The sequence below is a fragment of the Herpailurus yagouaroundi genome, unplaced genomic scaffold (genome assembly GCF_014898765.1).
Source record: "Herpailurus yagouaroundi ecotype Mexico unplaced genomic scaffold, PumYag 29, whole genome shotgun sequence".
In the NCBI taxonomy this organism is placed as follows: domain Eukaryota; kingdom Metazoa; phylum Chordata; class Mammalia; order Carnivora; family Felidae; genus Herpailurus; species Herpailurus yagouaroundi.
In genome coordinates this window covers 46,736,586-46,749,712 of record NW_024412377.1, presented here as the reverse complement: position 1 = coordinate 46,749,712, position 13,127 = coordinate 46,736,586, and the positions used below count along the sequence as shown (strand labels likewise).

Below are 13,127 nucleotides of genomic sequence, written 5' to 3'. Positions count from 1 at the left end.
GTGCAGTGACTGCTTATGCAGACTACTGTGTCCCCAGGGGTCCATGAGGGCAGTCATAGCAGGTGATGTTAGAAATCATTCGCCCATATTAAGCATCCCCAAACTCTTAAGCATTATTTGGTCTCTTCTAGCTGATTTTTCCATTGTGCATGTAGTTGTCTCATGTTGGCTCCTGGTATCCAACCTAAAATTTGTTCACCAAAATTTGCTATCACTTTTTAATTTGATCAGAATTAGAATATTATTTAACTATAGTAATGCAGTAATGATTATCTGTTTTCACCTATAGTTACAGCAAACTTAGAATTCCTGAAATGATCTCTTGTCTTTACTGTATTCTGACCCTTTCCCTCTTCTGGCTGCTCAGCCCTCTCTTTCTTATCCCTAAAGAGATAGGTCTTTCAGAGTATCTTTTAAAATAAGTGTATTCATGGGGTGCTTGGATGGCTCAGCTGCTCTAGCATCTGACTCTTCATTTCAGTTCAGGTCATGATCTCACAGTTCATGGGAGCCCATGTCGGGCTTCACGCTGACAGTACAGAGCCTGCATGGGATTCTCCCTCTGCCCCTCTCCCACTCATGCATGCACTCCCTCCCTCCCTCTCTCTTTCAAAATAAATAAACTTAAAAAAAAAAATCAGTGTATTCAGATGTTTTTGGTTAACTTTTCTTAACCAGCTATAATGAAACATCTGTCCATTTCCATAGTAATTGCACTACACAGAGAGGATAATGGAAGTCATGAGAACTCAAGCAGCCCCGTAGTTGTAGTTCATTCCTTCATTCATTTAACAACTTTATTGGATTCTTGATTTGCACCAGGCATAGTTCTAGCAGTAGAGAAAATAAAACTTGTCCTTACAGAAACCAACAAGAACCACTGTTTGCTTGTTAAAGGTCAACAAGAAGATTGCCATAATACTAAAGAAATCATTGCTCTGAGGACAGCTTGTGACTTCCTATAACTTAGAGTTAGTCATAGGAAAGCCTGCAGCTCCATATATTTAAATGCCCAAAGAGTAGGGTGCTCATTTCTGAAACAAAAGGCAAATTCTCATAAACACTGAGAACATGTTTTTTGACCCCAACTTTGGCACCCGTACTATTTGAATGGCAGAAGAGTGTTTAAAGCAGATCTGTTACATTAGAAATATTAGTTTAGATTTAGTGTCTTTTTACTTCTCCCAACAACTGTGTTCATATACAAAGAACAGTGACTTTATTCTGGTGTGTTAATATAATTCTTTTAAAACAACTCAGACTATGCTATACTTGTACTGTAGTAACCAGTAGTTAAGCTGCTGAATTGCAAAAATGATAAGCTTTCTTTCCTTACCTCATTTAGGAGGAGAAGGAGACAGACCTTCCCTTACTTTATACAGCTGTGGAGGGGAAGGGATTGTCTTACAGCATAACCCTTGGAAGCTTGGTGGAGAGGCCTATGACATCAACAAACTAATCAGGGACACCAATTCAATCAAAGTGAGTTCTTATGATGTAAAGTCTTCTCCAAGTCTCTACATCTTCTTGGTTTCCCATTTTGCATAATAAATGCCATTATTAAAGATATCCATTATGCTCACTCAGATTTCTTAGATGTTCTTAAGAGCTTCAGTGAATTTGTGATTTATAAAACATAATGTAGAAGTCTTTATACCTGAGTAAAGCAAGGAACTTAACCACAAAAGAAAAATTTTGTCTCAATTGCCATGGTGTTTTATGATAAACTTTCAGATCTTGGATATGAAGCATCCTTTTTAGGCCAGCTACTTCCTCCAGAGTGAGACCTTGGTAAAGATAACTATAATATGGTGGCCAAGTGTGGCTAGAAGGTATTTTGCTCAAGACAGAATTGCCATTTTAATTTTCCATTTTTTAGTGAAATAATTAACACATTTACACAAAATAATACAAATAATTCCCTTTTATCCTTGACCCAGATATCCACATTTAATCACTTTTGCCTTACCATTTTATCAACGTCAGAACTGTCTTTTGAAGTGAAATATGTTGAGGGTTCTTTTACTCTTTCAAATAAGTATTTTTATTGGTGCTCATTATTTTTGAATGGCTAGCATAAAAATTACATTTAGTCATAAACTGAATTATTTTTATTGACTATATCCCTTCATTAAATGTCTCAACATTAACATTCAGCAATGAATAAAAGAGACAAAATTCCTGTTCCTAATGAGCTTTTAGTTTTGTGGCAGTTGAATATATATACAAGGAAGGGTGCCTGGCTGGCTCAGTCAGTGGAGTATGCGACTCTTGATTTTGGGGATGTGGTTTCAAGCCCCATATTGGGTGTAGAGATTACTTAAAAGTAAAATCTTTAAAAAAAAAAAGAAAGAAACTTGGAATTCCTTCACGTGAATGGTAGCTGATAAAGCTGTTGGGCATACATGAGGTGGTCTAAAGAGACAAGTAAGAAAACAAGAGGGCCCAGTCAGCCTTGGGGAAAGACCAACAGAGTTATTAAAAAAAGGAACAGGAGGGGCGCCTGGGTGGCGCAGTCGGTTAAGCGTCCGACTTCAGCCAGGTCACGATCTCGCGGTCCGTGAGTTCGAGCCCCGCGTCGGGCTCTGGGCTGATGGCTCAGAGCCTGGAGCCTGTTTCTGATTCTGTGTCTCCCTCTCTCTCTGCCCCTCCCCCGTTCATGCTCTGTCTCTCTCTGTCCCAAAAAAATAAGTAAACGTTAAAAAAAAATTTTTTTTTAAATAAAAAAAAAAAAGAAAAAGGAACAGGAAAAGGGAAAGGAAAGAGAAAGAGAGGGAGGGGAGAGGAGGGAAGGGAAAGGAGAGGGAAAAGAAGGAAGAAAAGAAATAGAAATAGGAAGAAAACAAGGCCATGTGTATGTGTGTATGTATGTATATGTATGTATATGTATAGACGTGTGTGTGTGTGTGTGTATATATATATATATATATATATATATACACACACACATATATATATATATGTTACTTATTTTGTTAAGGAGACATGACCCCCACGTTCTTAAAATGGACATATTACACTCTCTGTTGTGGGATAAAAATTAAAAAGTTTATTTTACAAGGTTAGACACTGTAGACATTGGGTATTTACTAGCCTCTCTTGTTTGTCCCAATTAAGGAAATTACAATTTGAATATTTGCTCTTAGTAACTCTTTGGCTAATTATGTAGATTATGTACAAGTTGTAAAATTAGAACATTTTAAACTAGGGATTTTTTTTCTCATGCTGTCATCATTGATTTGTAAGATATGCAGAGAGAAGAACAGTGTGCTTTTAGTCAAGATTGGTTTGTTTTGCTTTCTAGTACAAATTGCCTGTACACACAGAGGTCAGCTGGAAAGCAGATGGCAAAATCATGGCCCTTGGCAACGAAGATGGGTATGTGTTTGTTTCTTAAAAAAACACAAATTCAGAAAACTTTGTTTTTGTATGTATTACACATTTGATCCAAAGCTGACTAATGCCATCTATAGTTTTAGTTGGGGTAGCCTAGTTGAATATGATATTCTGATCTGTCCTTAATATCCTTGAATGATCTGGAAGCTCTTTGTATTTTTGAGAATGCAAAATAAGTTGGGTATTTTCAGTCTAAAGAAATGTTTGCCCATTCAGTGTTTCAGCTGTGTTATGCTTCACAAAATGTTGGTCTGCACTGAAATGCATAAATCGTCCTTCATTTTTTTTAAACTAAGCCTGGGAAGAAATGGTTTTTAGACCTCACCATGCTCTTTCCAATGTTGATCCTAATTACATAGTCCTAATTTAGCCATTGGCTCATTAATTCTTTTAGCTTTTCCATAGCACCGTTTATTACAAGAGCCTGATAAACACAACTGCTGCCCAGAGATTGATGGGATTTTTTCAAAGCTGAATACATTTGTTTAAAAAAACAACTTTTTGTTTTTGACTCTCTATAAGAGAGTGACCTCTGCAGTGATAGATAGGGTTATCCTATTCCATTTCACCTTTAGTTGAGTGATGGAATGAGGGAGATACTTGTTTGCATTAGATTGTAATTTGACCATCCATCTTTCTTGTCTCATGGGTTTGTGACTCCAGATCAATAGAAATATTTCAAGTTCCCAACCTGAAACTGATATGTACCATCCAGCAGCATCACAAGCTTGTGAATACCATTAGCTGGCATCATGAGCACGGCAGTCAGCCGGAGCTGAGCTATCTGATGGCCTCTGGGTCCAACAATGCGGTCATTTATGTGCACAACCTGAAGACTGTCATAGGTAACTTTGCTTTCTTACACCCTGGGGCCATATGTGTTCAGCTATTCTGCATTCCAAGTTTTGTACCTTTTTACTTATTTTTTGGTATTAAAATGTTATTGTTGCTTCTGCTTTCAAAAGTAATATATTCATCTTACTTATAAGACAAAAATTTCAAACATGACAAAAAGGTTAACTTAAAAAATGAAGTTCCTCCCATAATAACATCCCTCAGTCATAACCAGCATGATTAGTTTGCTGAATGTTTTCTCCAGTTTTTTTTTTCAGTATTGTTACTGCTAGGCACCTGGGTGGCTCAGTCTGTTAAACCTCCAACTTTGGCTCAGGTCATGATTTCGCAATTCGTGGGTTCATGCCCCGTGTTGGGCTCTGTGCTGACAGCTCAGAGCCGGGAGCCTTCTTCGGGTTCTGTGTCTCCCTCTCTCCATGCCCCTCCCCTGCTCGCGTGTGGTGTCTCTCTCTCTCTCTCTCAAAAATAAATAAACATTTTAAAAAGTTTTTTAGTAAAATAAAAATAAAAAAAATAATAGAGGATTGTTATTGCTAAGTGGCTCCAAAAAGATTGTGCCAGTTTATACCCTCTTCCTTCAGTGTTTGAGTATTTTACACACACATCCCATTCCCATGTTTGACTGTATCTAATTCTCATGGTCCTGTGAGGTAGACTGTGTTAGCCGCATTTTCCTGATGTTTAAATTGAGGCCCAGAGAAGTTAGCTTAACTTCCTAAAGTCCCATAGCTAGTGTGGAGGGGAGCCTAGATTCAAGCCTAATTGCAGAACCTATGTGTTCTGGTAAGTACTATTCCTGCCTAGCAGGTTGATCTTTTTCACATTTCCATGACTTATTCCTTAAGGAGTCTTTGACCCTGCTTAGCACCCACAAAAACCATAATAGGTGGTTAGAAGAGCCCTTTTTTTTAATACAAAAGAAGTGCGATTACTTCTTTCCTAATATGAAGAAATTATAATCTGACACTGTGCTGTTTGAAGAGTAGTGCCAAGTATGTGCTGTGAAAATAGTGAAAACAGTTGACATTTTCATTTTCTCTAGAATTTCCAGTAGTTTTCTGAGAATCCTTATCTGTAACAACAAAAAATGATTCTAGCAGTGGTTCTCTCAAGTTAAAAGCAATATGGAAAACTATTAAAGTATAGACAGATTTTCCTAACAATAAGTAGTAGACAGTGTGTAACTAATGAGCATGATATGTTAGAAAGCTTATCCTGGTCTTTTATCATTATTATCGGGATGCCAAGTTAAGCATCCACTTCGGCTGAGGGCATTGACTTAATTCCTCAGAGCAATGCAGATCTTTGTCTACTTTAACACTAATATCTTAGCTTGTTTTTTATTTTTTATCTACTGAATAATAGAACAAGAAAAAAAGTTGGCCAGAATCAATATCCCTTTCAGACTGGGAACTCTCATACTCTTGTTCAAACGTTCAACAGCTATTAACATTTTGTCATATTTGCTTGGTTTTTGTTTTTGTTTTGTTTCATTTTGTTTTGTTTTGTTTTGTTTTGTTTTTTGCTTTAAATATTTCTTTCAGGGAGAGGACCCCACACTCCTACTCAGTTAAGGGAAGCATTTTTACAGCCTTAAGGTCTTTTATTTTTTTTATATTTACCATGCCATGAATTCATATGGAATGGGTTCCAGCAACTCAGACTCCTTTCCGCTGGTCCTCACAGAGTGTGCTTCTCTGGGTGGGGCAGGCTGGTGCTTCAGTTGAACCCAAGTACCTTTCTCCTTGGCTTCTTTTTCTGATCATTTTCCTTCACTGCTTCAGGAAGCTATCTTGGCTCTTCGAGTGCTTTATATGCTCAATACATACATCAGTTCTCTTGGCAAGAATCTTGTCCTTGTTTGTTTACAATAATGCCAAAAGCATTCTGGGTAACACCATAGGCTCTTCCAGTTTTGCCATGGTAAAATTTGTGTGGCATTCCCTTTTTGAACAGTGCCTATTCCCTTGATGTCCACAGTATCACTTTTCTTGTAGATTAACATGTATGTGGCCAAAGGAACAACTCCAAGTTTTCTAAAAGGCATAGGGAACATACAGCGAGTACCTCTCCTCTTTCCCTTTGTGTTGGTCCTTGTGTCAAATTATTAGAAAATGGCAGTTCTGGCTGAAAGGGATAATTGCTGCTTGGTTCTCTGTGTGTCTGTGTATGTACTTTTCCCAAACCTTTTGTGTTGAATGCGTCATTCTCTCCATGTCCCTTAATATTTGTGTATTTTGTAAGAATAAGGATATTCCCTTACAATCCACAATTCCACTATCAACTTGAGTTAATTTAACAATATACAATGGTTTAATCTATCATCCATATTCTAGTTTTGTTGATTGATCCAATAATATCCTTTATATCTAGAATAGTTTCTCAGCCCTTTTTCATTTTTAAACTGTATTTATTTTTGAGATAGCACACGTGTGAGCAAGGGGGGGCAGAGAGAGAGAGGACAAGGAGAATCCCAAGCAGGCTCCACACTCAGCATGGAGCCCAATGAGGGGCTCAATCTCATGACCATGAGACCACGACCTGAGTCAAAATTAAGAATTGGATGCTCAATCGAGCCACCCAGGCGCAAAGTCCAACATGAGGCTTGGTCTCAGGAGCTGAGAGATCATGACCTGAGCCAAAATCAAGAGTCAGATGCTTAAATGACTGGACTACCCAGGAGCCCTACAGCCATTTTGTTTTTAATCTTTGAAGAATATTGCCCTGTTATTTTGTAGATGCCCCCTTAATCTGGTGTTTTTCTTATAGATTCAGATTATATATCTTTAGCTACCATAAAAGTGATGATACATCCTCCTTGGTACCATATGCAAAAGGTATTATTTTCACTTTGGTGGCTTTTGAAAAGACAAAATGACAGCTAACAATGCAGTAAACCCATATGCCAAGCACTGTGGACATGCCCACAGTCTTAACCAATAAATAACATTGCCTGCTGCAAGTCATCTAGAAAGCATATGGCAAAATCTTGACTCTCCACAATAATACCTTCCTCTGAGTCTTTTTGTTGTTGGCTGTTGGTAGAAATGTCATCTTTCCCTTGTCTCTTAGAGAGCAATCCTGAATCTCCAGTGACCATTACAGAGCCCTACCGGACCCTGTCAGGGCACACAGCCAAGATTACCAGTGTGGCATGGAGCCCACATCATGATGGAAGGCTGGTATCTGCTTCCTACGATGGTACAGCTCAGGTACTATTGTGTCCTTGATTCCGTAGGTTCCTCACCACATACTCTAATTTGAACTCTTTCCTCTTTTCCCCCAGTTGTGTACATTCTTTTCCTCACCATTATCTTGTACAGAAAGGGATATTCTGAGCTCTAGAAAACATCCCACATATCTGGGCCTTTGGCAGGCTAAGATTGTTTTTTGGGGGGTTTTGGGTTTTTTTTTTTTACTTAGATGAAAGGGAAAGTATTGATAGGGAACTAGCTAAATTCTAGTATCTTTTAAGATTTCATTCTTACTGTCATAAGATGGGCTGAATTGATGTGAGAAGTACCTGTTCCTGTCTTAAACACAAATGGCTATAAATCATGAACAATTTTTTTAATAATAAATTGTAAGTCAGAAATCTTCAGGTTGGAAGAAATAAAAGTGAGATGCCAAGCCTGAGCTATGAGATAGGACTTTCAGATATCAGAACCAGAACAGACATTAGTAACTAGAGAGCTAATAATCTCTGTGATGGATGTCAGTCTCTGTTGAGTTGTAATTGAGTTATCTGCACAAACCAAGAAGCCATGAAGGGCTGCCCTCTGTGAAATGGAGACTGGAGTAATTTAAGAAATAGTAAGGAAATTGATCATTTGCCAAGAAATGGGGCAGAAGAATCACCTGCAAAAAATTAGAACTGTAAGCATGGACTACACATGCAGCTGTGAGTTCTGAATTAGAATTCTCATGACACAGGAAATACCATTTCTGAAATTTGAACACCTAAGAGGAAATAATAAGTCATAAGAGTAAACAAGAGTACACAGATTTGTTTAAATCTTTTTAAATTTATACCTGCTCCCCAAAGCAATAGAATAACCAAAAATTATCTATGCTGTCATGTGGCTTTTGGTTTTAGGTGTGGGATACTCTCAGAGAAGAGCCTCTGTGCAACTTCCGAGGACATCGAGGTCGACTGCTTTGTGTGGCATGGTCCCCACTGGATCCAGACTGCATCTACTCAGGGGCAGATGACTTCTGTGTGTACAAATGGCTCACTCCCATGCAAGAACATTCTCGGCCTCCTCAAGGTCAGTCAGAACTGGGAGCCCATAAATGCTTGCCTACTTCCCTTTCTCCCTACCTCAGTAACTAAGTTGATCAGGCTCAAGCAAAGAGGACATTCATGTAGGGCTCTGTAATGGTCACTGGAGATTCAGGATTGCTCTCTAAGGTGGCAGCAACAGCATGGCACGGGTTGCTTTCCTAATCAAGGAAGGCAGCCATGAGGGGCCTAAGGACAGCATCCAAATAATGTCGAGTAGACCTATGCCCACATCTTGGTTTCTAGATAGGATTCTCTGTTAAGAGAGACTAACCAGGGCTTCTTGGAGAAATGGCTAATTCCAGGTTGAGGCAGGAAAAATACAAGATGGGCCTGGCACATCATCCAATGCCACAAAGGAAGGAAATGTCCAAAGAACTGAGATCTGTCAAGAGGACAAAGAAGCCAGCTTGCAGGGGCTCCCACTAACCAAATCTGAGACAGTCTGAACTTGAAAATAATGAACAGAAGAACTCCCTGGCTAGCAAAGATTAACTGATACCAGTTATATATTAAACAACTAAAAATGTGCCTAAATAAATGAAATGATCTATCCACATGATGATTTGTAAAAAAAAAAAAATGCTCATGGTAGCTTTATCTGTAATGAACACAAACTGGAAACAACCCACATGTCAATTGGCACAGTAAATACACTGGTATATCCCTACAGTGGAATTCTACTCAGCAATGAAAAGGAAGTAACTACTGATAAACATAGCAAAATGTGTGAATCCCAAAAAAATGTTACACTGAACAAAAGATGCCAGGCACAAAAGAATGCATGCTATGTAATTCTAATGTACAGTCAGAAACACAAGTATCTACAATATGAAATTCTAAAAAGGCAAAACTATAGTGACAGCAGATGAGTGACTGCCTGGGACTCAGGAAGGGGGTGCATCTTACTGCAAAGAGGCATGAGGAAATGAGATAATGGAAATATTTTATTCGCAGTGGTGAGTTACATGACTATACATCTGTCAAAACTCATCGAAGTATTAAAAAGTGGGTATATTGTGTTAAACTATACCTCAATAAAGACGACCTAAAAAGCAAGGGATAAATGCTTTAAAACTTAAAAAATAAATAAATAGTAATGGATTAAAACTAACTAGGGGGCACCTGCCTGTCTCAGTCGGTTAAGCATCTGACTCTTGATTTAGGCTCAGGTCACGATCTCACAGTTGAGTTTGAGCACCGCGTCGGGCTCTGCACTGATCACGCAGAGCCTGCTTAGGAATCTCTCCCTCTCTCTCTGCTCCTCCCCTGCTCATTGTTGCTGTCTAAAAATAAACAAATGAACTTAAAAATTAAAAAAAAATAGGAATCCATGAGTCCATATTGGGGGGGTGGGGAATGAAGGTCTAAATAAACGGGGAAACAAAAGCTCTTTACAGAATGCCAACTAATGAATGTAGAATGAATGATGGAATTAGAAAATTACTATTCAGTCTTCATAGTAACAGTTTTTTGTCAAGAAACATCGGTGGATAGTAAAACTAGTGGGCGCAAACTTATTAATTACAAAGGGAAAATAAGTTTTCAGGGAGAAACCTGTCCCCTTAATCTAGTGATGGAAGTAAACAAATAATGAGACAAGTAGAAACTATGTGCTACCCACTGTGTTACATTGACAGCATCACTCCTATGTATTCCAACCCCAAATGTAAAACCTAAATTTAATCATAGCAGACATCAGGCGGTGGGGGAAATCAACAAAATAACAGCCCTGTAATCTTAAAAGTTTCAAGTCATGCAAATTAACAGGAAAACGAGCCTCCTCCAGACTGAAGGAAACTAGAGAGATGTAACAAGCAAGTTCATCATGTAATCCTGGATTGATTCCTTTTGCCATAAAAGACATTCTTGGTACAACTGGCAGAACTTGAATACAGTCTGTGGAGTAGACAGTAGTAATGCATCGATGTTAATTTCCTGATTTTCTTGGTTGTGTTGTGGTAATGTAGGAGAATGTCCCTGTGTGTAGGATACACACTATAAGTATTCAAGGATAATTGGGCATCATATTCATGGTTTAATGAAATCCTAAAAGGGTTTGGTATGGTTAACTTTTTGATACTCTAACTCTAAAAATTCATGGGGAAGGAAGAGAAGTGATGAGAATACTATCAAAAAAAAAAGAGTGAGGACGTTTTAGAGATTGTCTCCTAGAGTGCTTTTAACCAAGAATCTGTACTTTACCTTTTGTCTTAATCGTGATACCTCTAGGTAAGAAAAGTATTGAATTAGAGAAAAAAAGGCTCTCTCAACCTAAGCCAAAGCCCAAAAAGAAGAAAAAGCCCACCTCGAGAGCTCCTGTAAAGCAGGATGTGTATGACGGGAATGAAGACGAGAGCATCAGGGAGAGCTCGGGACCTGTTGAGAACGGTCTGTCGGACCAGGAGGGTGAGGAGGAAGCCCAGGAGCCAGAGCTACCCAGTAGCATCATCTCAGTGGGTATGTGGCCAAGTCCTGTGTTTCGTGGACTCTCTAGGACTTGATAGTCATGACCAGGAAACTAAGCCAGGTCCTTACTCAGTTTGAAATTTCTCTGTCTCTGACCTATGTATTGTCCCATCTCTGTAACTTAAACTGTATCTTTGGTGCCGTTAGAAACTCCATTCATTTCTTAAAAGGTTATCTTAAGCCTCTAAACCCCTTTGAAGTGGTAAAGTGGATCTGGTGGAAGACTGGGATCGAAATAGTGAAGGTCTTTAGAAAAAACTTCTTAGCACCTTGGGCAGGATAAGACTGTGGGGCAAAGTGAAACCAGGGCAGTTGACTCATAGAAACTGACATGGGACAAGTTTTCACAGTATCACATCTAGCCACAATTATTGAAAGAAACCACTGCCCCTTACCAGCATCTGACCTAGAAGCTACCGCCACCCTGGGAAAAGGTTAGGAAAATAAAGAGCTAAAGGCTTAATGGATTTATTTTTTTAGGCTCATCAAAACGCCTTTATATCACAAAATGGTTGTACAAAATGTTCTTTACCCCTGTAGACCAGCCGCTGGGTTGTTTTGTTTTTTTTTTCCCCAGTTGGGCTTTTTTTTAAAGTTCATGGTTGTGTGTGCTCAGGGCTGTGACTCCATATCACATACCCTTAATAATTTCTATTAGTAAAGTTGTTCCTTGTTTGTGTAATTAAATATATACACTTAATACTTTGTTACCTAAATATGTAACAAGTCTTTTGTCATCTGAGCAAGGTTTCAGGACTCCTGGGCCTATGGTATAAAGTTGTGGCAGCTATAAACTTAAAATTTCTCCTGAGATCAATCAAAGTTCTAAGACTTAGACATTTTGTGAGGTGGGAAAAGGGAGACTACCCATGTTTCCTTTTGAAAGTATTTTATCTCATGTTATGGAATACATAAATAATATTAAGCCTGGTTTAGTTCTTAATCATTAAAAAGAACTAGACTCTATATTGTTCTCCTCCAAACTTTTTCTTTATCTCCTATGATACAGCTTCTAGAGAACCAGTTACCTGCACTCCGGTTTCCATAGGTTTTGAAAAGTCAAAAACCACTGTTAATAACAAAGTCACAATACTGAAAAAGGAGCCACCTAAAGAGAAGTCAGGTTGGTGTCTAATGGTTAAAATATTTTGTTAAAGCATCCTCAAATATTACATGCAACTGAAAACAGTCAAAAACAAAAATTGGGTTTTAAATGTTTGTGTTTTGATTATTTCAATTTTGGGTCATGCTTTTAAACATTTTTAACACTTAAACAATTTTAAACATTTTTTTAACGTTTTCATGAGGAAGTGTCATTTTGCAACTGTTGATAATGCTTCACAGGGGTTCACAGGGACGTGTTGTGTGTGTTGTACACACTGCCCCCAGCTAACTTAACCTGAAAGCTTCTTCATAAGTAGCAAATTTTCTGATGACCGGCATTATCCCTCCAGTAGGTTACAATCGCACAATGGCCATCCCGTTTGTGATTCTGATCAGCTCTTCTTAGACCATCTATATTTTTATTACATTTCAGAATCCATAACCAAGAAGCGAAAAGCTCGTTCCATGCTTCCACTGACTACCAGCCTGGACCACAGGTCTAAAGAGGAGCTTCATCAGGACTGTCTGGTATTAGCAACGGCAAAACACTCCAAAGGTACAAAAATACACTCCCTTGGCCCATCCATAGTCTTCTGGGAACTAGCACATAAGAGGCGCTTGCTTGTATATTTGTTGAATGAATGAGCACACAAATGTCTAGAGTTGTTTATATTTCTAAATTCTTTTCCAACCTTCCATCCCCCCCACGGCCCCACCGCCAGGCTCCCCCGTGCCTTTGCGATGTGGTGCTCTGGCTTATTGTTCTAAATCCAGTTGTCACCAGCCATCTATGTGCTGGAATTGGTATGATGGCTTAAATACCTCAGCATGAATCAACTCCTTCAACTATTTTTCCCCCAGGAAAACAGTATCTTCAATTAGAAAAAAAAGTATTTCCTTGTTGGAAATATACCCATAATATGGCAGTTCCTTTTTTTGGATTTGGTGGAAGTTTTTGTTATAGGTTTTTTTTTATTTTACTTTTGCAAAACTCTCATGTAAGGCCCATTATTTTGATATT

The 13,127-nt window shown here is 38.5% G+C and overlaps 1 protein-coding gene across 1 annotated transcript in view; it reads left to right on the top strand.

Moving 5' to 3' along the window:
* Positions 1–13,127, top strand: part of GEMIN5 (gem nuclear organelle associated protein 5) — a 40,445-nt gene that overhangs the window by 12,633 nt on the left and 14,685 nt on the right. The window contains exons 11-18 of the mRNA XM_040442958.1: positions 1,346–1,482; positions 3,305–3,378; positions 4,060–4,241; positions 7,324–7,463; positions 8,348–8,519; positions 10,766–10,993; positions 12,012–12,125; positions 12,540–12,662. Of these exons, the coding sequence (XP_040298892.1) occupies positions 1,346–1,482; positions 3,305–3,378; positions 4,060–4,241; positions 7,324–7,463; positions 8,348–8,519; positions 10,766–10,993; positions 12,012–12,125; positions 12,540–12,662 (1,170 nt within the window). The remainder of the gene's footprint in view (positions 1–1,345; positions 1,483–3,304; positions 3,379–4,059; positions 4,242–7,323; positions 7,464–8,347; positions 8,520–10,765; positions 10,994–12,011; positions 12,126–12,539; positions 12,663–13,127) is intronic.